The 24,747-nt window shown below is 44.7% G+C and overlaps 1 protein-coding gene across 2 annotated transcripts; it reads left to right on the top strand.

Annotated features, from left to right (window-relative positions):
* Positions 1–266: 266 nt before the first annotated feature.
* arid2 (AT-rich interactive domain 2) lies at positions 267–24,615 on the top strand. Of its 2 annotated transcripts, XM_077593886.1 has the most exons (22): positions 267–2,036; positions 2,179–2,364; positions 2,488–2,581; positions 3,557–3,654; positions 9,048–9,181; positions 10,266–10,484; positions 11,288–11,355; positions 11,477–11,546; positions 12,267–12,517; positions 13,051–13,147; positions 13,242–13,451; positions 14,409–14,573; positions 15,447–15,525; positions 15,613–15,747; positions 16,352–16,563; positions 16,677–18,928; positions 20,121–20,278; positions 21,016–21,154; positions 21,228–21,313; positions 21,401–21,524; positions 21,601–21,692; positions 22,877–24,615. In XM_077593886.1, exons 2-22 carry the CDS (start codon positions 2,273–2,275, stop codon positions 22,986–22,988), a joined length of 4,887 nt encoding a protein of 1,628 aa, XP_077450012.1. In that variant the 5' UTR covers positions 267–2,036; positions 2,179–2,272; the 3' UTR covers positions 22,989–24,615. The 2 variants fall into 2 exon arrangements, with proteins under 2 accessions (XP_077450012.1, XP_077450011.1); XM_077593885.1 differs by having other exon boundaries at positions 267–2,364.
* The last annotated feature ends 132 nt before the right edge of the window (positions 24,616–24,747 follow it).

Raw genomic sequence — 24,747 nt, 5'->3', positions numbered from 1 at the left:
CTAGCTGATCCCCGATTGTTAAGGAATATTTAGGTATGGAGGTTTTAATAACGAGTACATATTTCATTGTTATTCATCAGATGTTTTACCCTGCTGTACAAACGTCAGTTATGAACGGGTGGACCCACTACATCATACCCTGTCAAATACGTCAACTACAACAAATGACGAAAAAAATGATATTATTTTTTGGGTCAATCTAAGGTAAGCCCTAAATTCCGCGCTACAATTGTTTTATTGACTCTTATTTTGTCACGGGAAGTAGTATGTGCGGAAATTGTGAGCAGACTTGCTACTATTACCTTGCTGGGTAACCACTATGATGCTTTTGTTAGTTTATTACTAACATAAAGCACAGGTTGTTTATTTTTTTTTATTATTATACAGATGGTTGTTTAATATAATGTCCTTCAGGTTGCTACAAAGCTGGTTTGACTAGATTAAAGAAATAGAGGTTGTAGTTGAAAAGGGGTAGGCGGTGCTAATAAATAGTTATAGCCACGATTTTAGATGTTGCTTACTATTTAGTCACCAGTCACAAAATGCTGCACAAGTAGCAGCTAATAGGATTAAGCTAACGACCACAGAGCGGCTCGGTCGCATCCTCGTAACGTTATTTTAGTACGCTAAGCTAACGTGCTAAGCAGGACACCGCCAAGTCAATAGCCCCGAATTCGAGTGACGGGTGGCGGCTAAAGTCAACTCGGTTGCACTTGGCCAAACCACCGAGACGAGCAGCTCAAAACGCAACATTCAGCGGCCGTGTACTTGTCAAATCCTCAAAATGGGGTCTGTTAACGTACGTCTCCGCCATTTTGTGACAGATTTTTTCCCCCACAGAGTAAAGGGGGGGTACGCGTAATGGTTGAATGTTATCCCTACAGGGAGAGATATTTTGCCCGTTACGCTCGGAAGGATTCGGGGGTCGTTTTCCTGCACCCCTCACGTGATATGAAAGTTATTTGGTGGGCCACAAACGGATGAGCCACAAGTTGTTTCACAGCAACGAGAATCACTACGAGACAGCTAAGGATTACACGTGAAAATATAGAGTGCAAAAGACGATTTAAAGCAGAAAAGTAATGATGCCGAGAACATATTATACTTCAAATTAACATGGCAAGAGTCCCCAAAACAAATAGTAAGCATAAAGAACACGTATCCGTTTACATACACGTGTATAATTGTGTTACTATTTCAAACGTCACCCCGTAACCAGTCATTGAATTTTAATAAGGTGAAATACCCGATATAAAGAGTCAATAAAAAGTAAACAAACAAGGCGAACTCTAGTTTAGAGTACTGCAAATAAGGTAATATACTGCTTAATTTGTAGTCATGTATAAAGGAATTTAATATTCACCTAATGTATTCTTAGGAAAACAAGCACCTTTTAAAATTGGTAGAATGAAAAGACCCCATGTTCATTAGTGTTATAGTATATTCATGTTTGTAGTTTTCGGTCCCCATTTAATATTATTCCCTATCAATAGCGAAATCTGATTCCATATTGGGACGTCCAGAAGGCAAACATTTTCATATTTTGAACACAGCACATAGTTTAAAGATAGTTTTGCCTCTTGCCTCAAATATATGGAATACATGTAGCCTTTAAATGTATTCTACAATAACAACATCCCGCGTCCTTAAAGACCACCAAAGCCCCCCCACGGCACATTTCTTTGGCCCCCAAAAAAACCCTGACCCGTTTTGCAGACAATTTCTCAGACGGTCCCTTAAAAAAAAGAAAAAGAAAACAGTCTATTGTTCCAATATACATCTACTACTATGGACGCACGGTGGGGCTGCAGTGCGTGGATCGGCCAGGGAGGGCGCTGCAAGCACGACAGGCCGGCCTCCGCGGCCTTCTCATCTTTTTGTCTGAGAACAGGATCCCTCCTGCCGCCGCTCTAACAGTGTGTGCGATAGCCTCGGAGCTGCGTCCGTACCACACTGTCAAACCACTCCAAACGAATACCGCGCGACCAAAAAAGCATTAATCGAACACGTCCCGCCATGGCGCGCCTAATCCGCCGGTAGGTCGCTCGTATTTGGGACTGTTGGTTTGCAACTTAGTCCGGGTTTGAATCGGGCTCGCTCGCTGTGTGCATCAGTCTTTATTAGCGAGCTGCCGCTCTTCTTGCTACCAGCGATTTCTTTAACTTTTTAAACACTCAGCTTCGCGAATGACTGAGCGCCGGCGGAGTATGGGATCCTTGGTGTCTTAGGCAGCGACTGAAGTGGGATTTAACCGTTTTTGCATGCAAAAACCATGGCAAATTCGACGGGGAAAAATCATCCAGATCAGCGAAGGAAGGGACAGGCTTTCCTGGACGAGCTGCGGCAATTTCACCAAAGCAGAGGGTGAGACCCGGGCGCCTTTATTCATAGCAAATGCAACTTTCGATTCACATCCAACGGCACCCACACTTGCGCCGAACTGTTTTGGAGAGACATTTGGGCTCATTTGTGACCTTATCTCCTCAGATCGCCGTTCAAGAAGATTCCTATCGTGGGTGGGAAAGAGCTGGATCTCAACGCTCTCTATTTCAGAGTCGTCTCTTTAGGTGGATTCGCTAAGGTGAGTGGGACTAAATAAAAGTGGATCTTTTTTGGCCCCGCTCTGTGCGGCGTTCGGACCACTCTGCGACTACCGGGTGCGGGCAGCCTGGGACCCCAGCGAATCCCCCCCCTGTGGACAGCCGTTAGTGGGTCGTCGGTGTTGGCCTTGTGCTAGTTTGCCATGTATCTCTATTGCAATGTGCTGCTGCTGCCTTGTGTTGTTGTGCGCTTTCCATTGAGTGCCTGCCGAGCGCTTGCTTGCGAGTCAGAGCGCACTCGGGAGCCACTCCAAATAAGCGGGCACGTTTAGCATCGATTACCGTCACTCGGAAAAGCAAGACGGAAGACGAGGCTAGTCGAGCCGAGCCGCCGGGGCGCCGCTCGCCACTCGGCTAGCCGGGAATAGCCTTCCCTTTTGCCCCCTCTTTCCTCGCCATTTTCCTCGGCTTCATGGCCGCTCGCAAAATGCAGGCCTCGTAGGCCCCCACAGTGAAAGCCGTCAACGGCACCACACCGAACCCCGAATCGACGCCTTGCCGCACACGAATAGCTTTGTGCGCTAGGCGGGCACAGTTTCCCCCGAGTTTGGCGTCGTTTGAGTCTTGGGCTAGCGTGGGAAAAGTCAACTTAGCCTGTTAGCTGTGTGGCTAACTAGCCTCAACTGAAATGTTAAGTCTTCCAACACACACATGCACACTTGGGTGTCAAATGTAAATAAATGCGGGACGTAAACATACTTGCTGCATTCGAAAGCGCTTTGGGTGTATTTTGCGTCATAATGAACGCGCGTGTTTCACGTTTAATTATTATTATTATTTGGATCATCTATTTGCCAAAGCCAAAGTGAATGAATTTTAGTAGCCGTTTTAGGGAAACCTGTAGATGGATTCCAAGATTGTTCATTTGTTGTCGCTCTTGCAGGTGTTTTATTGTTTTTGTTTGTATTTATTTTTGGGGTGCTGATTCCTCTAACAACATTTCCCTTTTTTTGCAGGTGTCGGACAAAAACCAATGGAATGAACTGGGGGAAGAGTTTAATTTTCCAAGGAGTTGCTCCAATGCTGCATTCGCTTTAAAACAGTACTACCTTCGGTGAGTAGCACGATTCCGCGGTTCTCTGTGCTTCCCAGACAGCATGTGGGAAGTGTTTACAATCGTCAGGACGCAATCAACGGGTGCTAGTTTTCTCTCCCGGTGCTTGATTGTTGTGTGACGTAATCTTTAAAAATCATTTGTAGGGAGGACTTCATTTTTTTCCCCACTGTCACCTGGTTTGTTTTTATGCCGCTGAAGCGGAATGCTATCTTTCACGTTGTAGTAATGTCAGCTGTCGGTGATGGGATCTAAAAAAAAATGGAGTGCTAGTTTCCCTTTTAGGTGCACTTCTACTGAAGACTCCGACATCACCTTGCACAGTCAGATGCTTCTGTCTCCTCTAATAAATGCTTATCTGTCCCGTATGAATGAGAGAATTTCCAAGTTGAGTGCAAAGCATATTAGTTAGTGGGATAGTGATAATCTGTTGTCCTTAATGCCAGACTTTCTCGTGCATGTAGCGGTGGTGAGAAGCTGTCTAACTGGTAGACTCGGTAATATGCAGAATTCCAGTTTTGCATGCACAGAACAAGTTGGCATGGCGTTACGGCTGTCTTTTTCAGCCTGATTTAAAAGAATGACTGACCTTGGCTGACCATGCTAACAAATTCGTTTTTCAAATGATGTCGCTCTTAAAATACCAGGTGCTAGTGAAATAGGGACCACCAAATGCAGGCTGACAGCTAAGGGAGGCTCAATGCAGAATACATCATTCTCATGTCATAACAGCCGTTGAAACTAATCTGTTGATTTTATCAAAGGAAGTTCAGTTTAGTGGATGTCACAGGCTGCGAGCCGCACTCTGAGCATTTTTTTTGCTGACCGTGTATGATTGCTTATTGGATGAAGGGGGAAATTACATTTGCTTTTAGCGTTAAATGTATTCGCCGCAGGGTGAAGGATTTCCCTCGTTCTGCGTCCGGGTCGTAGACGGTCATTCACAAAGTTTCTCGCCGAAGGATATAAACGCTTTGTTGATATTTGCCAGCATCAGGTGTTAACCTCAGTCAGTCAAGATGAAGAACCATGTATAACTCTGCACTGATATTTTCAAGCTATTCTGGCATCTTTTTGGAGTTGTGAAATGGTTGGCTTTGCTCTAAATTTTCATGATCGAATTGTTTTAAAAAATATGTTTAACAAGCTATTCTGTCCTCTTACTCATGTACCGAAAACACGCATGTTTGGCTTAATAAGGACTTATTAAATTGTCGAGTGTTGTGGATGTGAAACTTTATATATGTGCGCCTTATAGTCGTGAAAATACGGTATTTCATTTGAAAATGATTCCTCTTCCATCTAAACATCAAAAGTCAGGTTTTGTATATCTTTGGGATAAACAGAACGTGTAGTGGTTAACACGTCTTAGCTCGGGTCCTCCTCCCGCTTGTTTGGGTTTTCGCCGGGTCTTCCAGCTTCCTCCCACATTCCACAATAAGCATCACTCTCATTGAAGACATGCTCTGCGATATGCAAAAAGCGTCGCGGCTCGGTCCGATGCCTCCCACTCGCCGCAGAGCAAAAAGCAGCAGGCAAGTTGTGTGTCCATTTGATATGTGAATGTCAGCGGTAATAGGCCAGACACGTGCCAGAGACATTTCCGCAGCTCCTTTTCAAGTCGTCGAGGGGCTACGGATCAAAACATTGGCTTTACATGGTCTCAGATCATCATCAAAATTAAAACAAAACAAAACGAGAGAGTAATGTAACAACGCAACCCAAATAGAACATTTCAAACGATTTCAATGATTTTGAATGCTTCAGCATTTCAAGTATTTCAGTCTAACATTGCAAATGCTAACGCTACTATATGCTCAGTTTATTAGGACCCATCGCTTTCCTGGACTTCTCTCCCCCGGTTGGTGACTGTTGCAGCAGCTTCAGTCAATGTTCCCTCTAAACATTGGCTTCCGTGCAACTCAACCCATGCATACTCCCATGTTTTCCATAGATTTGAAACTTTTCATTTGGCTGCATTAATTTGTTCATATTTCAGCCAAACCGTTCACATGTGCTCAGTTTCATCTCCCATGATTGGTGTCACATGATGTTCGGGAATGCTCTAGCTCTTTATTCATTCCCCCTGCCTCACGGGCAATACTGCTTGTGGATTTTCAATGAAACCTCCCTAGCAATCGTCCAGTGTGAACACGCCTTCTTTTAAGAATGAATAAAAGATGTTGGGGAAATGAGCTCATTGACGTTGCCACGCTCTTGCTCTCTCTCCCAATTGTAAACGTGAGGACAAAGTCAGGTGACGCGGGCTTAGCCTCAGTTTGCCCTCGCTGTCGCTTCCCCAGCGGGAGAGGGGAGAAGCTAGCCCAGAAGGCACAGACATCTAGGAAATACTCTGCTAGCTTAAAAGATGGTCATTGTTTATCTTGATGTTAAAGGTTTGACCTGAATGCCTTAACTAGATGGAGTTGCCTGAAAAAAACAAAAACAAAGCATGCCTATGTAATGGGACTGAACACATCCTTTGTGAGCAGCTCACGCGACAGTTGACACACAAACACGCATCCAACAGGTGTGTTTACTTGTGGGGAAGATCGAAAGTAGTCACAAATAGCTACTGTAAAGCTCTGTTTTGATCTTGAATTGTCTTCGTAAATGTCTCTGTTGGAGGAATGTCATAACAGGTTTCCGTTTCACATACCTGTCAACCTCTGCCGATAACTGCCCTTATAAATGATTATGATTCCCCTTACAAACCCCCCAAAAACCTTACAAAAACCTTCGCCTTAGCCTTGTATCGCATGGCCTCTGAACTGGTCTGCGTCAGCTATGTCGTCAGTCCAATTCCGCAGACCCCAAAAAAGGACTTAGATGAGGCGGGTCCACAAGATTGCTGGAGAGCTATCCTTCATAGACCAGCTAAAGGATTTTGTTTGTATTTGACCTGCCCGTAGGTGCCTTCAGCCAGGACTGACAGCCCCCCCGCCCCCCCCTCCAATCTCTCCCCAAAAAGATTGACAGATCTGCCTCGAACTAGACGGCGGGGCTTGGCCACCACGGCTATAAGCACAAATCATCAGCGGAGACTTTTGTTCACACGCTTTTAATAAACAATAGCAATAAATTATACGACGCAGGACGCCTGCGGTCGAACATTTACGCTGTCAAGGAGAAGGTCAGCTCCACTCTGTTGTGAATCAACCTTGACTTGTTCAAGTTTGACTGTACGGAAGGAAACGGATCATTTTTAGAAAACGCAATTCTCAGCACTTGCTTTTATGTCTGGCAACATGCAGCAGCTTTTGGCTCTTAAGAAGAAAAAAAAATCTTTTTATCCCCTTGACAACAATCGCGGTGTTGTCAGTGCTGCAAGAGAAAATGCGCCATTGTGAAAACCTTTTTACGTTGCCTCAGATTAGGGCTGAACGATATAGTAAAAAAAAAAAGGACTTTTTGGGGTTTTCAGGGATCCAGCTGGTTTTTATGCCACTATGGAGCTATTGCGCATCTGCACATTGCAAAAGCGGTGTTCAAACGATATATAGTGCATACATATAGCATACATATATATATACATACATACATAAATATATATATATATATACATACATACATATAAACATACATACATATATATAAATATATATATATGTTTATATATATGTATATATATATATATATATATATATATATATATATATATATATATATATATATATACATACATACATACATACATATACATCCAATAGGAGACCTGCGGAGTGTAGAGAGATTGTCAAGCAGGATGCAACGCTGCTGCGACAATTTCAAAATAAAATAACGGATACATGAAAAGTATTGACGTTTTGGTGGATTTCTTAACTTCGATCTTCTTTTCGTATATTGGAACAGTTATTTGCAAATCAAAGGATTTCGTAACCTGAAAATTTTGTATCTACAGGCATTCATAAGTAGATGTACAACTGTATTGTGTGGAGCTACCCTAGATGCATGCAGCTGTAAAATACGTTGTATTTTTATTGCGTCGTCTCGTGCACTGACCTTTCCGTGTTTAAGCGCCTTGTCTTACAATATCAATAGTCCTGCATTTCAAGCTGCGAATCAGTATTTTGATCCTTGGATGAATGTTTGTCAGGCAAGATTACGGTTGTGAAGTTATCATTTACTCTGTTCTGTCAATCATTTACAATTTCAAGTGTTATTTTATTCTTCAATTATTGGCAAAGACTCAACTCTCTAGGCTTTTTGCATTCCTTCATCCACATCCAGCAGAGGGCAGTGGATCTAAAATGTCCTAAAAAGTTAGACTAACCTCCCATTTCCGTTTATATTCATCCACCCATCAACAAAAGCAGCTGGTTTATTCAAAAGCTGCAGCATTCTTATGATGCATCGGGGGCGGTTGGTGCTGTTTTTATTTTTTTTTCTTCGTTGCCACTTGAGACGAGTGGAGAAAATCATTGGCAGTGGCTATTTAGCCGGTAACCGGTCAAATAGTCCCAGGGGCTATTTAGCCGGTAACCGGTCAAATAGCCTATATGGCTATTTAGCTGGTAAGAATTCTGTGTGGGGTAAATAGTAAGAAACTTCGGCTACCACTGGCTAAATAATAGTCATTAAATCCCTATTCACCTAATGTTAATATCTATCTATTGGCAATAACACATCAAATTTCAATAAGATTGGTTGAATGGTTTAGAAAATCCTCTGTTCACTCAATGTTAAATAATAGGTTACCGGCTAAATAGCCCCTGGGACTATTTGACCGGTTACCGGCTAAGGAGGCACTGCCAAAATCATTTAATGCTTTTTTTTATTTATTATTTTAATCCTAAAACAAAGGCTTTGGGGTGAACCATGAATTTTTGACCTAATGAACATACCCCCCCTGTGTGGCCTGAATTTCTATAACATTTTTGATTGAGTGGTTTAAAGAGTGACAGATTTGGTCACAAAAAAAGAGCAATAACAACTCAGTCCTATCGTGAATTTGTATGAAATGTGAGAGGTGCTGACTTGTAGCCCCCCCCCTCTTTGGCTTGAAACTCTCCCACCCAACTGAAGTCATTATCTGCTTTTGGGCAGACAGCGCTCGATGACGCTGCATTCATGAGCTGGCCATATCTCTCACGCTCGCCACGTTCGCTTTCTCCTTCCAGCGTATTTATAGTGGAGCGTGTCACCCAGCAGCCATCGGATGGGGGATTACCTCCACCGTGATGAACAAGCGGGGGGGGCTTATTCAATAACAGCCACTGGCTGCTTCTGGTCGGTGACTCAAAACCGCTGAGAGGGTTCACCACGCTCTCGCCGCGGCGGTATTTAGTCTTTGCGCATGAACACAGAGGAGCATTGACTTCAAACAATGGCACTGAAAGATGAATATCAACCTCCACACTTTTTAACACTCGGATTTACCCATTTGTGTACAGATATTTGGAGAAATATGAGCGAGTCCACCACTTCGGCGAGGATGACGATGAGGTGCAGCCCGGGAACGCCAAGATCTTTCTTCCAGTCGGCGCAATTCCCACGTCCTACAACTACCAGCAACATGTTGTATCAGGTAAGCCGGCCACGCTTTTAAGAGGGGTTTCGCCTTAAATGGAGCTTAGTCCGTTGATTTCTAAGCGAACTCCCTTAAAACTTAATCCTCGTGATTATAGTTGCATCACCGTATAGAGATTTTAAGTTGGATAATATCTCACCGGTTAGCTCATATTAAATGCACCTTTATTGCAGCATGCTGTTTACCTCACATTTCAAGATTTTTTGCTACTGTGCTATGTTTCTGCAAATAACACAGATGAATCATTTTTGAAGAAAAGCTCATATGAGATGCTTGACATCCAGAACTGAGAGAAGCTGGCAGCAAAAGATCTTACATTTGAACATTTTATGGTACTCTTCCTAGCAGTAAACTAGTCTAGGCAACATTCATGTCTGCAATAAATGAAGACTTATCTTTAGAATCGTTTAAAATTGCATATGTAATACAAATATCTTTAGATCGCAGATTTCTGCAGACCTGTTTGACTAGTTGCTTCTGGACATGATGAAAAATGGGGGTATTTTCCTCAACGGTGTTATGAAAAAACTTGCTTTGGCTTTATCAGAAAGAAATTGCAGTGGTTTAGGTGTGTTTTACATTAACAGCTAAAGCCTTTCTCCTATTCTGCCCCAATCACTAAAAATGTTTTTAATCCTGGATTACCACCCCTGACACATTTGCTTTAGTGTAAATCAGACTTTCTTTGAAGCCGTAGCCGCTAAACAATAACCTTGATAAAAATCTCACCCTGTCTTTGATAATGATATGTAAATGCACAAAGCCACCGGTCGACTAGATGGCTTCCTTTAGATGTCCTCTGTGGCGTTAAGAAGATCAATAAATAAAGGCTCATCTGTACTTTGTTTGCTCCGGTCTTGGCATACAAATGCTCTGACCAGCAAGGAAGGTTAGAACTTGATTTTTTTTGTGCTCACTGGAGGGGATTGGTTAAAAGTCGATAAGAAAATAAATCTGAGCTCGAGTGGCCTGGCAGAAATCACACATTGAGGGTGCTCGGTGGCTTTTTTTTTGTGGTATACGCAATTTTTCCTGTCAAATGTAAATATTAAACAAACCTTTTTTGTTTTTGTTTTACCAGACTATCTTCGCCAAAGCTACGGGCTGTCAACCGAGTTTATTCCACCGTGCGACTACAACAAACTGGTGCTCTCTCTCCTGTCTGGTCTGCCCAATGAAGTGGACTTTGCCGTCAACGTTTGCACTCTGCTCTCCAATGAGAGCAAGCATGCCATGCAGCTGGACAAGGACCCCAAACTAGTCACGTTGCTGCTGGCCCACACCGGTGTTTTCGACGATTGTACGTTTCTCACCTTATTTTCCCCTTCTTTTTTGCTCTATAAAGATTAGACCAGTGTTTCCCAGCCTGGCACACTTTTTGCACCATCTGAAAATCATTTCATTTAAAACTATGTCGCCTATATTGACAATAGTCATTCTCATCCAAGTTTTATCAGCAAGAATAACATGAAATGATTCCAAAATCAAATTTGTTCACACTGACCTAATGTCGCCAAAAGTTGATGTCTACGGACCTGGAACAACTTCCGGTTCGAGTGATGCAAAAATAAGTAACTTCATGTTTTTCATCACATAATTACCATATTTTCACAACTATAAGGCACACTTAGAAGTCTTAAATTTTCTCCAAAATAGACAGGGAGCCTTATAATCCAGTGTGCTTTATATATGGGGAAAAAAATAAAATGTGTCACTCATTGAGGGTGCGCCTTATAATGCAGTGCGCCTTATAGTCGTGAAAATGCGGTACATGACTTAAATCTCGAAAAAAATGTTTTGCTCATATAGACTTTATGTCGCCAAAAGTTGAAGCCCTAGAAAACAAACAACTTCTGGTTCATATTAGAGAAAAATAAGCAACAAAATGACTTTTTCTCAATTTAAATCTAAACTATAATTTAACCTTCATCATATTTTGATTTTAACCTTGTAATAGTTCAATTTTCATCTCGTTATATTCATATTCATTCGGCACAGTGGTTGGGAAACACTGGATTAGACTACCAAAATATTCCTCATTTGTGGTAGCCCTAACAAACAAATAATAACAGCACTCTTCTTCTCTTCTTACTCTTTCTGTAGCGCTAGGCAGCTTCTCCGGGGTGTTCGGTACCGACTGGAAGACGAAAACATCCCGAGACTTTATCAGGGTAATGTTTTTGAACTGAAAATGTCCCTCAAAGGACGATTGATTTGTTAGCTATGACTCAATATTGCATTATGATGCTTGACTAACAACTCTCTGTTTTTGTCTTTCCCCGCTTCTCACAGTTTTGGAAGGAAGTCGTGCAGGACGCTGAAGTCAGGGAGTTGATCTGGGACAAGAGCAGCACAGCACAAGGTAAAAAATATATATATACTGTATTTTCAAGACTATATGGCGCACATAAAAGTCTTAAATTTTCTCCAAAATAGACAGGGCGCCTTATAATCCAGTGCGCTTTATATATGGACCAATACTAAAATTGTTATCACAATAAAATAAAATGAATCAGTTGATAGGGTACACCGACTCTACTATTTTCCCGTAGTCAAAGTACTGCGCAGTGACTGCTGGGATATGTAGTAGTTCTTTTGTCAATACACCCAATGGATTGTGGCCTGTATACATCGACATCAACACAGCTTTACGAAGCATGAAAGGCAGCGCTGGAATAGTTACGCTAGCTACTAGCTAGCTACTATTTGTGAATGAATTGTGGCCGCCTGGACGAACGTATAAAACTCAGCGTTTTTGATGACTCATTTAGACAATTGTTCAATTCGGACACAGAAAATGAGGACTTTGATGGATTTGTGGGTGATGATGACGTGAGTGAGTTGTAAAATGGCTAAATAAAGTACAACCCAACTCAGTTTTGCTTCCGTTGCCTTTTTAAAAAAGTGTTTTTAGCGTGTGGGTGTAGCGTGCAAGAACTATATATCCCAGCAGTCACTGCACACCGGAAACCGGAAAAAGAGTCTGGGGCTGCTTCCGGTAGCCAGTGCCATTGCGGTTAGAGATTCATATATAATATAATGTGTGCGTCTTGGCCTTCATGTTCCCCGTGTCTTTCTTTAGATGGTACATCAGTAGCAGAACGTTGGCACAGCCTCTTCCACCCGCCGCGGAACCTGGGCATCAGCGATTCGGAGGCGCAGCGGGTGCTGCAGGTCGCTGTCATCCTGCGCAACCTCTCCTTTGAGGAGGCCAATGTCAAGCTGCTGGCGGCCAACCGAACGTGCCTGCGCTTCCTTTTGCTCTGCGCCCACTGTAACCTCATCTCACTCCGACAGCTCGGGCTCGATACGCTGGGCAATGTGGCCGCTGAGGTGAGTCTCCAGTCGTACCACCTCCAGTACCCCGACTTTCTGTTTTAGGATCAAATTAAAATGAAGAGTATTGATGTATATTAAATTTCCTGATTTTCCCCCTTTTAAATCAATCATTGTCATTTTTTATCCATTTTTTTTCTGTGTTTTTAGTTCAAAAATCATTTTGTAAAATCTAAAAAATATATTTAAAAAAAGCTAAAGTAAACATTGTTTTAGATCTCTAAAAAACAGAATATTCTTTTAATCCATATATAAAAACAAATCCAAATATTATATCTAAAATGGTCCAGCCCACGTGAAATCAAGTTGACGTTAAAGCGGCCCGCGAACCAACCCGAGTCTGACACCCCTGATTTAGAACATTGTCGCCATAAGGTTTTTTTTGCCACTAAATAACAGTAAATGTTTTGAATTGCAGCATTTAAACCAGGTTTTCCTTTTTTTCTTCACTGCTGTTGAACCAGCAGAATGATTTACTCACTTGTAACGCCCAAATTGTTTTCCTTTTTCTTTTTTTTTTTGCCTTCCAGCTTCAGCTCGATCCGGTTGACTTTCGGATGACCCATCTGATCTTTCACACTATCACCAAATGCTTAATGTCCAGAGACAGGTTCCTCAAAATGAGAGGTGCGTTTTCACATAGGAATCCGTGCTAGCCTAGGCCATGCAAGCATCTTCTAGAGAATGTCTTCTCCTCCTCCTCCTCCTCCTCCTCATGCAGCCATGGAGATTCTGGGCAACCTGAGCAAAGTGGACGACAACGGCGTGCTCATCTGCGAGTATGTGGACCAGGACTCATACAGGGAGGTTATGATGCTCCTGACCCTGCCTGACCTCATGCTCCTCATGGCCTCGTTGGAGGCGCTCTACCTGTTGGCTCAGCTCGGAGAGATTCCCTGCAGTAAAATTGCTTCTGTGGACCGTAGCATAGGTAGGAACCAAAGACCACTGGTACAATAACGTCTTTTCTCTTTGCGTGACAAAAGCATCATCATTCCGACCATTTCTCTGCTGGTTATTGCTCCTTCCGCTTCCAAAAGGTTGAATATCCAAGCAGGCTTTTTCTATGAGGGTGTTGTTTTAATTTTTTTTACCTTCGTTCTGGGCGGGTTAGCTGTTTGCCACGCCTCCACCCTCACGTTCGCTATCGATGGGCTGTTTGCTGTTGTATTCCCTTCAAAATATTCCCAAAATGATGCACACAGATGTCCTTACAATAGGATAACGCACGACCACTTGCCAACGAGAAGTAGTCTTGTAGTATTAGCGATCGCTCCGCTGCTCATAAGAACATCAGGGGCACTGGCTCGCAACTCCCTCATAGTAATATCTTTGGTCGCAACCGCTTTGAACGGCGCCTATGAGAGAGTTGCGACCAGAAATATTACAAAGAGGGAGTTGGGAGCCAGTCCCCCTGATGTTCTTATGAGCAGCGAACGAGAAGTTATATAATACTCCTCGTGTTAGATAATAATAACAGGAAATGCAACAGCTGAGCTTACCCACGTATTGATTATGGGTAATGAAGTTTTATTCTGAGAAAGGGTGCCATTGGCTATCGGTCTTGTGTGCACGAGTATACTTCATTACCCAGAAAGCCCTCTTTTTTCCCGTGCATGCGCGTTGTTTCCTGGTCGGAACTCGTCTGAATAAATCATTCGGTTCTCGTAGATATTGTTATACACAAAAGAGATGCAAAAAAGACAGTGCCATGGCCACCTGGCTTGGTCGCATCACGAAATTTTGATCGTATGTCGGGCGAATTATTCGATCGAAATTTCCATCGTAAGACGAGCATATTGTATGACGAGCGGTCGGTCGTATGACGAGGTATGACTATTTTGTTTTTGGCTACAATTGACCTCTTTTCCTCCTCGTTTCTTGTCAGACCTGCTAGTGAGGTTAGTTTCCGTTGACCTCCATACATTCGGACCCGATGCCCTGACAGCGGTTCGGTTGATCGAGCATCAGGCCAACGTTGAGCAGGCAACCGAGGTTCGACCACAGTTGGTCGAGCAGGTACCCGCGACCTCGCAAGGAGCGCCAGCCAATAGTGAGTGTCCTCCGCACACCAACCGTCACACTATAAACATCAAATATTTCCGATTTACTTTACGGCCGCTCATTAAGATCCAGATGCAGGCATGCAAGAGGGATAATTCAAAAGACCCTTTTAGATTGGAATTTGACAAGATTTATTAAGATATTCCAATTTCAACATCACAGAAACACAATTCCTTAAGGCAGGGTTTGGGAACCTTTTTGAAAGAGAGCCATAAGCAATTCTTATTTTCTAATGTTATTTCTAAAGAGCCATTCTCAGAATTTTAAAGTAAAAATATATGAAAATGTGCAATTTTTGTTGTTGTCATTTCACCACTTTTTAATCACAAAAAGTCTCTGAATTCTTTTGACAACCTTTTTTATGCTGTTGCTAATTAATCAGTATCAATGAGATGATGCATGCAGAAGAGTCATAAAAACTAAATTATGATCAAAGTGCTGCTAAAGCTAGTCTCAACGCCACAGTGTTAACGTGACGCTCCTATTGGTGCGTTCGGGACTCGGCTCTCTCACTAGTGATTAACATATTTTACCTCGCATGTTAGTGGAGAGCCATATGCACCCATGGAAAGAGCCACATATGGCTCCCGAGCCGTAGGTTCCCTACCCCTGCCTTAAGGTTTACCAAGGAGTATTACTTTTATCTTCTTTAAAATGTACATTTTGCATTCAACCAAGTTCTCTGAATCAACATACTGAAGTCACCCTACATCAGTGACTCAGTCCTTTGAATCTTAGTTTTTGTAACTAATGCAGTAATTAGTTGAACTGCCATACGGAGGGCTGTTTTTCCTTGAATTGAACTGAATCAGCGCACACAATTTGTACAAAAGCATGAACTTTTTTTTTTTTTGCTTTTTAGCAACAAGGACACCGGTTTCGTCCACACAGCCACCAGCTGGCATTGTTGAACTGGATGGAGAAAAATTTACATTGCAATGGTAAGTCATTGTAACGGAGCATTCTTACTATATAAAATGGGTACACATAATACCATGTAAAAGCGACTTGCTTTGTTTCTCAAACAGGCTAAATGCACACTTTGAGACAAACGCCGAGGGCTCGGTGTCCCGGTCGGACATGTACTCTGAGTACTTGTCCACGTGCAGCAAAATGGGACGAAGTAACATTTTGAACTCGACCGGCTTCCTCAAATGTCTACGGTCAGTCAGTTGGTGTTTTTATAAGCGGAAAACCTAAATGTTCCACTTTTTGTTTTTAGAAATGCTGAAGGTTTATCGTCAAGCTAATCGAGGTCAAATGAATGTATTGAAGCCTCTACAGCAGGGGTCGGGAACCTTTTTGACGAAGAAGGCCACAAACAATTCATATTTTCCAATGTTATTCCTTGTGAGCCATACTACAAATTTAAAAGTCAAAATACATACATGTAAACAAGTGCCTTTTCAATTTTTTGTGTGTAATTTCACCACTTTTAAAGTGGAAAAAACTGAATATTTTTTAAAAGATTCTCATGCTGTTGCTAATCAATGAGAGGATGCATTCCAGAATAGTCTACTGCAAAAAAAAATGAAGATTAAAGCAAAAAAATGAAGATTAAAGCAGTTCTAAATGTAATATCTCAGTTCTGTCAACAGCGATTTCCACATTTTAGCTCACAGGTTGGCAAAGAGCCAGATGCACCCATCAAAAGAGCCACATGTGGCTCCCGACCCATAGGTTCCCTAACCCTGCTCTACAGGCTATGAAATAATAGAGATGTTTTTTTTTCCTGGTGATGTTCTCAACTGACTTTGCCCATTGCAGAACTGTGTTTCCCAATCACACCATGCGGCGGCAGGAGGAGACCAAAGCCAACGGCCCAGTTCACATCCTCCTGGTGGGGATAAGGCGGCGGTCAATCCCGCTGCCCGTCCAGCTGTACTACCAGCAGCCTCAGCAACAACAGGTGCCGGGTGCAGCGCCCTCCCCTACAGTTCGACCAGAACCCCCTGCGGACCCCCCGGCTCCACCACCAGGTAGAAAACAAAACCAAATACCCTTTTGAAAGAGCCTACAAATGAAAGGCAACCTTCAAGGTATGACCTTGTCCTGTCTTAACAGTTATACGCTTGCATTTTGTGTGATCCAGGGACCCCACCTGGGAATCCACCACAGGTAGTCCGGCCACCTTGCCAAAACGTCGGTGGCGCTCATCCATCTGGGGCCGTCAATGCGAAGGAGCCCGCTTCCCAGCACGTGCCTCAGCAGTTAGCACCAGATCCCCAGGCTTTTGCGCACCAAGTACGGTCTGGTCCAGTTGTCCAGATCCCCACCTCGACGGCCACCTCGCAAAACCACAGCCCCCAATTTCCCGTCGCCGTGGCGCCGGCTCCGGTTCAGCAGCACTCCGCTCTGCTCTCCACCGCGACCCCGGTCACGCTATTTCAGCAGGTACCCCAGGGCCACATACTCACGGCCAGGGTGCAAGGTGTCTGCCCCCCGATCTCCCAGCACCAAACGCCACCTCTGTCCATGCCGCAGGGAGCCTCCTCTCCCCAAGTGGAGCTTCATTGCGGCGTGGCGGGATCCATACCCAGCTCTTCCATCCAAGCGGCATCCAATAATCCCGTGGCGGCCACTTCCACGGCGTCACCACGCGTGACATTTCAAAGCATCGCCCCCAAACCGGCGCTAAACCAGCCCGCTGCCGCAATAGCCAACCAGCAGCCTCAAACGCAGGCCCAGAGTGTGGTCATAGTGGGAGCCAGTCCTCAACAAAATCAAGCCTCCTACACCCCAGCCATACACCAAATTGTTCTCGCCAACCCTTCGGCCATTCCCGGTGCTCAGTCTATCCAAATAGCGGGGCAGCCCGGAGCCCCTTCCAGCCCGTGCCCGGCGACCGTGTCTCACCCGAATTGCCCAGCGCAACCTAGTCAAACTGTAAGCCACACACTGTCCATCAAACGACACCAACAACTGATTTCCCAAGCCCCTCCCTCTCAGCCTACCTCCTCCGAGTCCAGTTTAATCAAACAGCTTCTGCTTCCAAAGCGAGGGCCTTCCACGCCGGGCGGAAAGCTGATCCTTCCCGCGCCGCAGGTGCCCCCTCCCAACAGCACCGCTTCGCAGGTCATCTACCAGACCACCTTCAACACCCAGGTTCCCCCTCAACAGCCACAACAGCTCAACGTTCAGCTGGTTCCCAGTCAGGTGCAGCTCTTACCCGGCCAGCTCATTTCCACGAGTAGCCCGGCCACGATCATCCAGGCCCCCATGGCGACCGGACAAGTCACATTTACTGTGGTCCCCAACACTGGCTTTACCACCTCGCCCGCGGCCGTGGCCGCCGTCAGCCACGGCGCCGTGGCCCCCAGCGTCCCCTCCCCTCCGTTCTCGACGGTAACCGCACCGCAACAAGCTCCCGTAGCTCCCCCAACTCCCCCAGCTCCCCCGCCGTCTCCGACTCCGCTCAGAGGGGACAAGATCATTTGTCAAAAGGAGGAAGAGGCCAAAGACGCCACCGGGTTGCACATCCATGAGCGGAAAATCGAGGTTATGGAGAACTCCTCCATGGCAGACGGAGACTCCTCCAACGGCAAGACCAGTAACGGCGACGTCGCAGTGGGTGCCAAGCTGCTAAACGGTCGGAAGTGCGTGGAGTCCAACCTACCTCCATACCACTCAGGGAACAGCCAGGCGACGTTAAACGGTCCGGCCGCGGAGAGTCCGCCCGCTAATGGGAGGGAGCCCCTCTCCCCCGGCCTGGACGCTGCCCCGGGTGGGAGCCCCGACCCTAAAAAGACGCTGGTCAACGGGGTGTGCGACGTTGACCGGGGCGACGGCGGCGTCGTTAGCAAAAACATTCCAAATCACATTGCTTCCAAACAGTACTTGGGGAACGGCGAGGCGGACCCCACTGAGAAGAGTCACGGTTCCAACCCCACTGCTCCCAGTCCTCCGCTCCAGCAGGACACTGCCAAAGCCCAACAGGCAGAGCGCCTGGCCAACGGACCTCAGGCGCTCGGCGCCAGGCCGCCCTCGGAATTAGCGAACGGACCGTTGGGGCCCGGCCACGCCGCACCCGTGCTAAGGCAGCAACTGCTCCCCAGTTCCACCCTGCCCCCGACTGTCCCCGTGGCCTCCCAGAGCGCAAACGGAGTGGCCTCGGAAGCCCGAGGCGTCAAGCGGCCCGCCGAGAGCGAGGATCCTCGGTCCTCGGGTATCCCCAACAAAGTGGGCGTGCGAATAATCACCATCAGCGACCCCAACAACGCGGGTAGCAGTTCCACCATGGTGGCCGTCCCTGCCGGAGCAGACCCGAGCACAGTAGCCAAAGTAGCAATAGAGAATGCCAGTCAGCAGAGGAACTGCTCACCCACGCAGACAGCTGGTTCAACGGTGAGTCACTGAACAGAGGAAATGTCGTGGTTCTGTGTCAGGTCAGCTAATGCAGTTCTGTCTTTAATGTCTAAGTGTTCCCCCGAGACAAACTGCGCTCAGTCTAAATTTTCAATCAAACAACTGCACCGGACTAGTACCGTATTTTTAGCCGCAGTGTCAGTAACGAGTGCTATTTCTTTATTTTAAACAAACAAAGGACGCACCGTTTTTTTTACGCATATATATTATATATGAATATCTAACCGCAATAGCGCTGGCTACCGGAAGCAGCCCCAGACTCTTTTTCCGGTTTCCGGTGCACAGTGACTGCTGGGATATATAGTTCTTGCACGCTACACCCACACGCTAAAAACACGTTTTTAAAAAGCCAACGGAAGCAAAACTGAGTTTGGTTGTACTTTATTTAGCCATTTTACAACTTACTCACGTCATCATCACCCACAAATCCATCAAAGTCCTCATTTTCCGTGTCCGAATTGAACAATTGTCCAACTGAGTCATCGAAAACGCTGAGTTTTATACGTTCGTCCAGGCGGCCACAATCCATTCACAAATAGTAGCTAGCTAGTAGCTAGCGTAACTATTCCAGCGCTGCCTTCCATGCTTCGTAAAGCTGTGTTGGTGTTGATGTTGATGTATACAGGCCACAATCCATTGGGTGTATTGACAAAAGAACTACTACATATCCCAGCAGTCACTGCACAGTACTTTGTCTACAGGAAAATAGTAGAGTCGGTGTACCCTGTCAACTGATTCATTTTATTTTATCGTGATAACAATTTTAGTATTGGTCCGCCCTGTCTATTTTGGAGAAAATTTAAGACTTGTGTGCCTTATAGTCGTGAAAATACGGTACTTGCTATGATGTGGAGGTTAAGAAGGTGAGGCCAGTTAAGACCATGTGGCTCGCACTGATACCAACCTCCTACAGCAAAGCGGCTGAAAGAACAACTTCAGCCTCGAGAGAGAGCTTCGGTTACATCTCAGCGTACAAAGCATATGCATATATTCGGCATGACGGTGGCAATTTGATTGAAATGACAAGTTTCAAATTCCACTCCAAAGGTTCTAGGATTACTTGGGGTCCCTTCAGAATTTTTCAGCATATTTTGCCAATGTATTTTAATGATCAAAAGGCTTTTTGCACATTCTGTTCTCTCATGCCATGTTGGATGTGACTCCTCCACAGCCCACCGTAACCCCGTCCTCGCCCCCCGCCACCCAGCCGGCTCCAGCGGACGGCAACGACCCTCAGCTCCCGTCAACGCAGCAAACCCACACGGCGCCACCCGAGCAGAGTAGGAAAGCGGGGCATAACTATAAATGTCTATGGCAGTCCTGTAAACGGTAAGCCTAGTTATAAACATGATCTACTAGAAGCTTAGGGGTCTACAAACCAGTCCTCCGGGGCCGCTGTGGCTCCTGGATTTTCTTCCAAGTGTCCCGGCAATAAAGGTTTAACTCATGATGTTCAACCTAAAATGAATCACTTGTAGGACACCAATTTGGTCAAATGCTGTCATGGTGTTTGTTCGGGATGAAATTCTGCGTGACGTTTCGTCGAAAGACGTTTGGTCCCGGGACGTTTGGCAGAACAGACGTTTGGCAGAACGGACGTTTGGTAGAACGGACGTTTGGCAGAACGGACGTTTGGTCGCCGGGTTCGCTCCCTGTCAAATTATGACAGAGTTTACTGTTGATATTTAGATATTAAACTCACTCTCTCTCATGATTATAATTCTGAGAGCTGGTTTCAACAGTAACAACCCGGCGACCAAACGTCCGTTCTACCAAACGTCCGTTCTACCAAACGTCCGTTCTACCAAACGTCCGTTCTACCAAACGTCCGTTCTACCAAACGTCCGTTCTACCAAACGTCTGGTCAACCAAACGTCTGGTCAACCAAACGTCCGGGGACCAAACGTCTTTCGACAAAACGTCCGAGTACCGAAATTCTGCACCCAGTGTGGCCCGTGAAGGAATAGTTTGGAGACCCCAGAGCTAGCTAGATTTGTTTTTGTTTTTATTCCTACCATCCACTGGTTAAACATCTTGTCTAAGTATTCATCACGTTGATCCTTCAGGTGGTTTGAGACTCCGTCCAAAGTGTTTTACCATGCCGCAACCCAACACGGTGGAAAGGATGTGTACGCAGGCCAATGTCAATGGGAAGGATGTGATCCTTTTCCGCGACAGAGACTGTCCTGCATCACGCATCTACAGGTATGAGCGTTTTTTTAAAGAAGGCCTAAGTGCTGGAAAGCAATGTTAAAAAATCTTGGTTTTCTTGATTCAGGATAAGCACTGTTCTCGGGAGGCTTTGCTGGCTGGACTCAAACTGGAGGAACAGCAGGGGCAAAGCCCCGGTTCGACCCCCTCCCAGTATGTATAACACTTGAAAGGATTGCAATTTGAGTGCGCATACCCCAAATGCTTTGAGACCCAAACTTTGACTGTGTGCTTTTAAAGGACGCCGCCAGCAGCAGGCAGTACTCCGGCGGCGCGAACGCCAAAAGCAATCGTCAATCATCCGAGCGCAGCTCTCATGGCCCTCCGTAGAGGCTCTCGAAACCTGGTCTTCAGGGACTTCACGGTGAGTAGAAGTCGACTCCGCCCCGAGTAAACATCTCCTTCCAACATGAATAAAATGTTTCCATGTGATCTCCAAGGATGAAAAGGAGGGACCAGTGACCAAACACATAAGACTAACTGCTGCCTTAACGTTGAAGAACATCGCCAAGCACTCGGATTGCGGTCGCATGTAAGTTGACTACCGTATTTTCACGACTATTCGGCGCATCGTATTTTTAGCCGCAGTGTCAATAATGAGTGCTATTTCTGTATTTGACACACACAAAGGACGCACCGTTTTTAAAGATGCAGCCAGGCATGGCAAAACATATATCAGCTTAAACATACACGCTACACCCACACGCAAAAATACGTTGTTAAAAAAGCAATGGAAGCAAAACTGAGTTCGGTTGTACTTTATTTAGCCATTTTACAATGTACTCACGTCATCATCACCCACAAAACCATCAAAAGTCCTCATTTTCTGTGTCCGAATTCAACAATTGCCCAAATGAGTCTTCCAAAACGCCGGGTCCCCTCTCCACTGCTCCCATGCTGCTCGCAACTTTGCTTTGAAAGCCCGATTGATGCCGATGTCCAGCGGTTGTAGTTCTCAAGCCTCCGGGAATGACGGCAAGCTCCGAGTTAATATATATAATATATATATATATAGTTCGCAGTCTAGCTTTGAATGCTCTGTTAACGCCAACATCTAGCGGCAGGATTTCTTTTGTAAATAAAGCCGAAATGACGGCGAGTACCAAATTAGTGTGCTCGCCGTCATACTGGGTGTATTGAAGAACTGGGTGTCTTAAGAACTCTATATCCCAGCAGTCACTGTGCACCGGAAATAGAGTCTGGGGCTGCTTAGCGTAGTTGTCAGCGCTATTGGTGTTCGACATTCATCAATATATTTTATATATATATATATATATATATATATATATATATATATATATATATATATATATATATATATATATATATATATATATATATATATATATATATATATATATATATATATATATATATATATATAATATATTGATGAATGTCATACTGGGTGTATTGAAGAACTGGGTGTATTAAGAACTCTATATCCCAGCAGTCACTGTGCAGTACTTTATCTACGGGAAAATAGTAGAGTCGGGGCTGCTTGCCCTAGTTGTCCTCTCGACTGATTTATTTTATTTTATCGTGATAACAATTTTAGTATTGGTCCATATATAAAGCGAACTGGATTATAAGGCGCCCTGTCTATTTTAGAGAAAATTTAAGACTTTTATGTGCGCCTTATAGTCCTGAAAATACGGTACTTAGTCAGAGTTTGCCAAACGTGAAGGTCCGAGACTAAAGCCTTTATGCTTCCAGGCTGGTAAAGAAGCACGAGCCTCACCTCTCCGTGCTGGCACTAAGTAACATGGAGGTCTCCACCACGCTAGCCAAATGCCTTTATGAACTGACACGTTCGCTCCAGGCCTAACGCCAAACGGACAACGTCGAGAAGAGAAAAGCCCTCCGACGCCCCGACGCGTACGCAGAGGCCGGAGGAGAAAGCCGTCGGTGAGAACCTAGGGGGGTCTGCGAGGAAGCACGCGGCGTCTGGACTGAAGACTCTCCTCGTGCCGGGCGACCCGCACACCCTTCCCCCCACATCCCGACCGATCCTCGGCCCCTCCAACCTGTGTTTGGAAAAAAAAAAAAAAACGCCAAGTAACCGACGGCCGCACACTCAAAAACTGCCACGGGGTCTTCCAGCAGCTGCCATCAGTGGGAGCTCTTTCCGATTGCTTCCCTGAGGGACTCCACTGACGAACCCCTGAGGAGATTAGCACCAAACACGAGCACATTTTGTCTTTTGTTTTTAAAAACAACAACCACAACAACAAAAATCTCGTCCCATGACCTAACAAGTTCCCGACTGAATGGAGACCACTGGTTTTTGGGGTCCCGTGTGAGCGGGGCGGGCTTTTGGAAGGCGTTCCACCGGCCGGGTCTGGATGCAGGAGGACTCGCTTGGCAACTGATGGAGATTTTTTTTGTTGGTTTTTTTCTTTTCTTTTCAAACTTGGTAGCTTGGTTTTTCTTACTTGAGTCAATATATTTTCACTTATTTATTATTGAAATGAAATGAATACCATTACAATGAAATGAACCTTGTAAATATGTTGTGAATATATATAAAGATCCTCTTTCACGATGATGCCACTGGAGAATTTGCTCTGTGGTGTCAAAATAGAAGCATTACTTTGGTAGGGTTGAATAAAAGTAGTCTGTATGCCCCCAATCCCCCCCACACCCCCTTTTTGCTTTTTTTTTAAATGATCCCTGGTCACTTGTATCTAATGTGATTCTATACTCAGCAGTGGATGAATGTACTTTAAACCTTGTAAATACTTCTGCAAAGGTACTGATGCTGTAAAGCCTAGGGAGAGGAAGAAACAGTTTTTTGTGGAACTGTGACATTTTGTATTATAAGACCTTGTAGAACTCATTTTGCTGGCTGAAAGAGTATGGAATAATATATCGTGTCATTTTGTAGAAGAAAAAAAATATTGAAGGTATGCCCCCAATCCCTCTCCCTCCTGTTTCCTCACTCCTCAATGCGTGCACACAAACACACAAACACACACACACAAAAACAAGTGACATATTATCTATCCACTGTAAGCGTTTTGTCATTGTACGGGCACAGTGCGCGTACCAAACTTTTTTTGTATTTGTAAATTGGTTTAAATACATGGAGTTTTTATACAGGTTTTCTCCTGTGTTCTTTGCTTTACGTGCAGGTATAATATTTTCTTCACTACTTTTTTTCTATCTTAATATAGTGTGGAGTTTTATTGTACTATTTTTTCATTCTTAATACCATGCCACATTCCGGCTCACGTCCTCAAGACTGTCCTCTCTACCGTGTGTTGTGTAACTTTTATGACTGCCTGTCCTATTAGCATCTGACCGGGGGGGCGCGACCCGACCCACCCATCCTCATTTCTGCCGTGTCAGTAGGATGTGTGACTAAACATAGACCTAACAGTCTGTTAGAGATTGGCTTTATTTACTTTGGTGACTGTTTATAGTTTTTAAATAAAAACACTGAACATTTGGCATTTTCATGTTTTCCTCTTCTGACAGACCTTTTACTATTAAATCCCACTTTGGGATGTTTATTTATATTTATCTTTGCACATTTCATTTAGAACACCTGTTGGCTTGATTTAAAAATTGATCTTATTTAAAGC

The sequence above is a fragment of the Stigmatopora argus genome, chromosome 23, assembly GCF_051989625.1.
Source record: "Stigmatopora argus isolate UIUO_Sarg chromosome 23, RoL_Sarg_1.0, whole genome shotgun sequence".
In the NCBI taxonomy this organism is placed as follows: domain Eukaryota; kingdom Metazoa; phylum Chordata; class Actinopteri; order Syngnathiformes; family Syngnathidae; genus Stigmatopora; species Stigmatopora argus.
The sequence above is the reverse complement of the archived record's forward strand: the minus strand, read 5'-3'. Positions and strand labels throughout refer to the sequence as shown.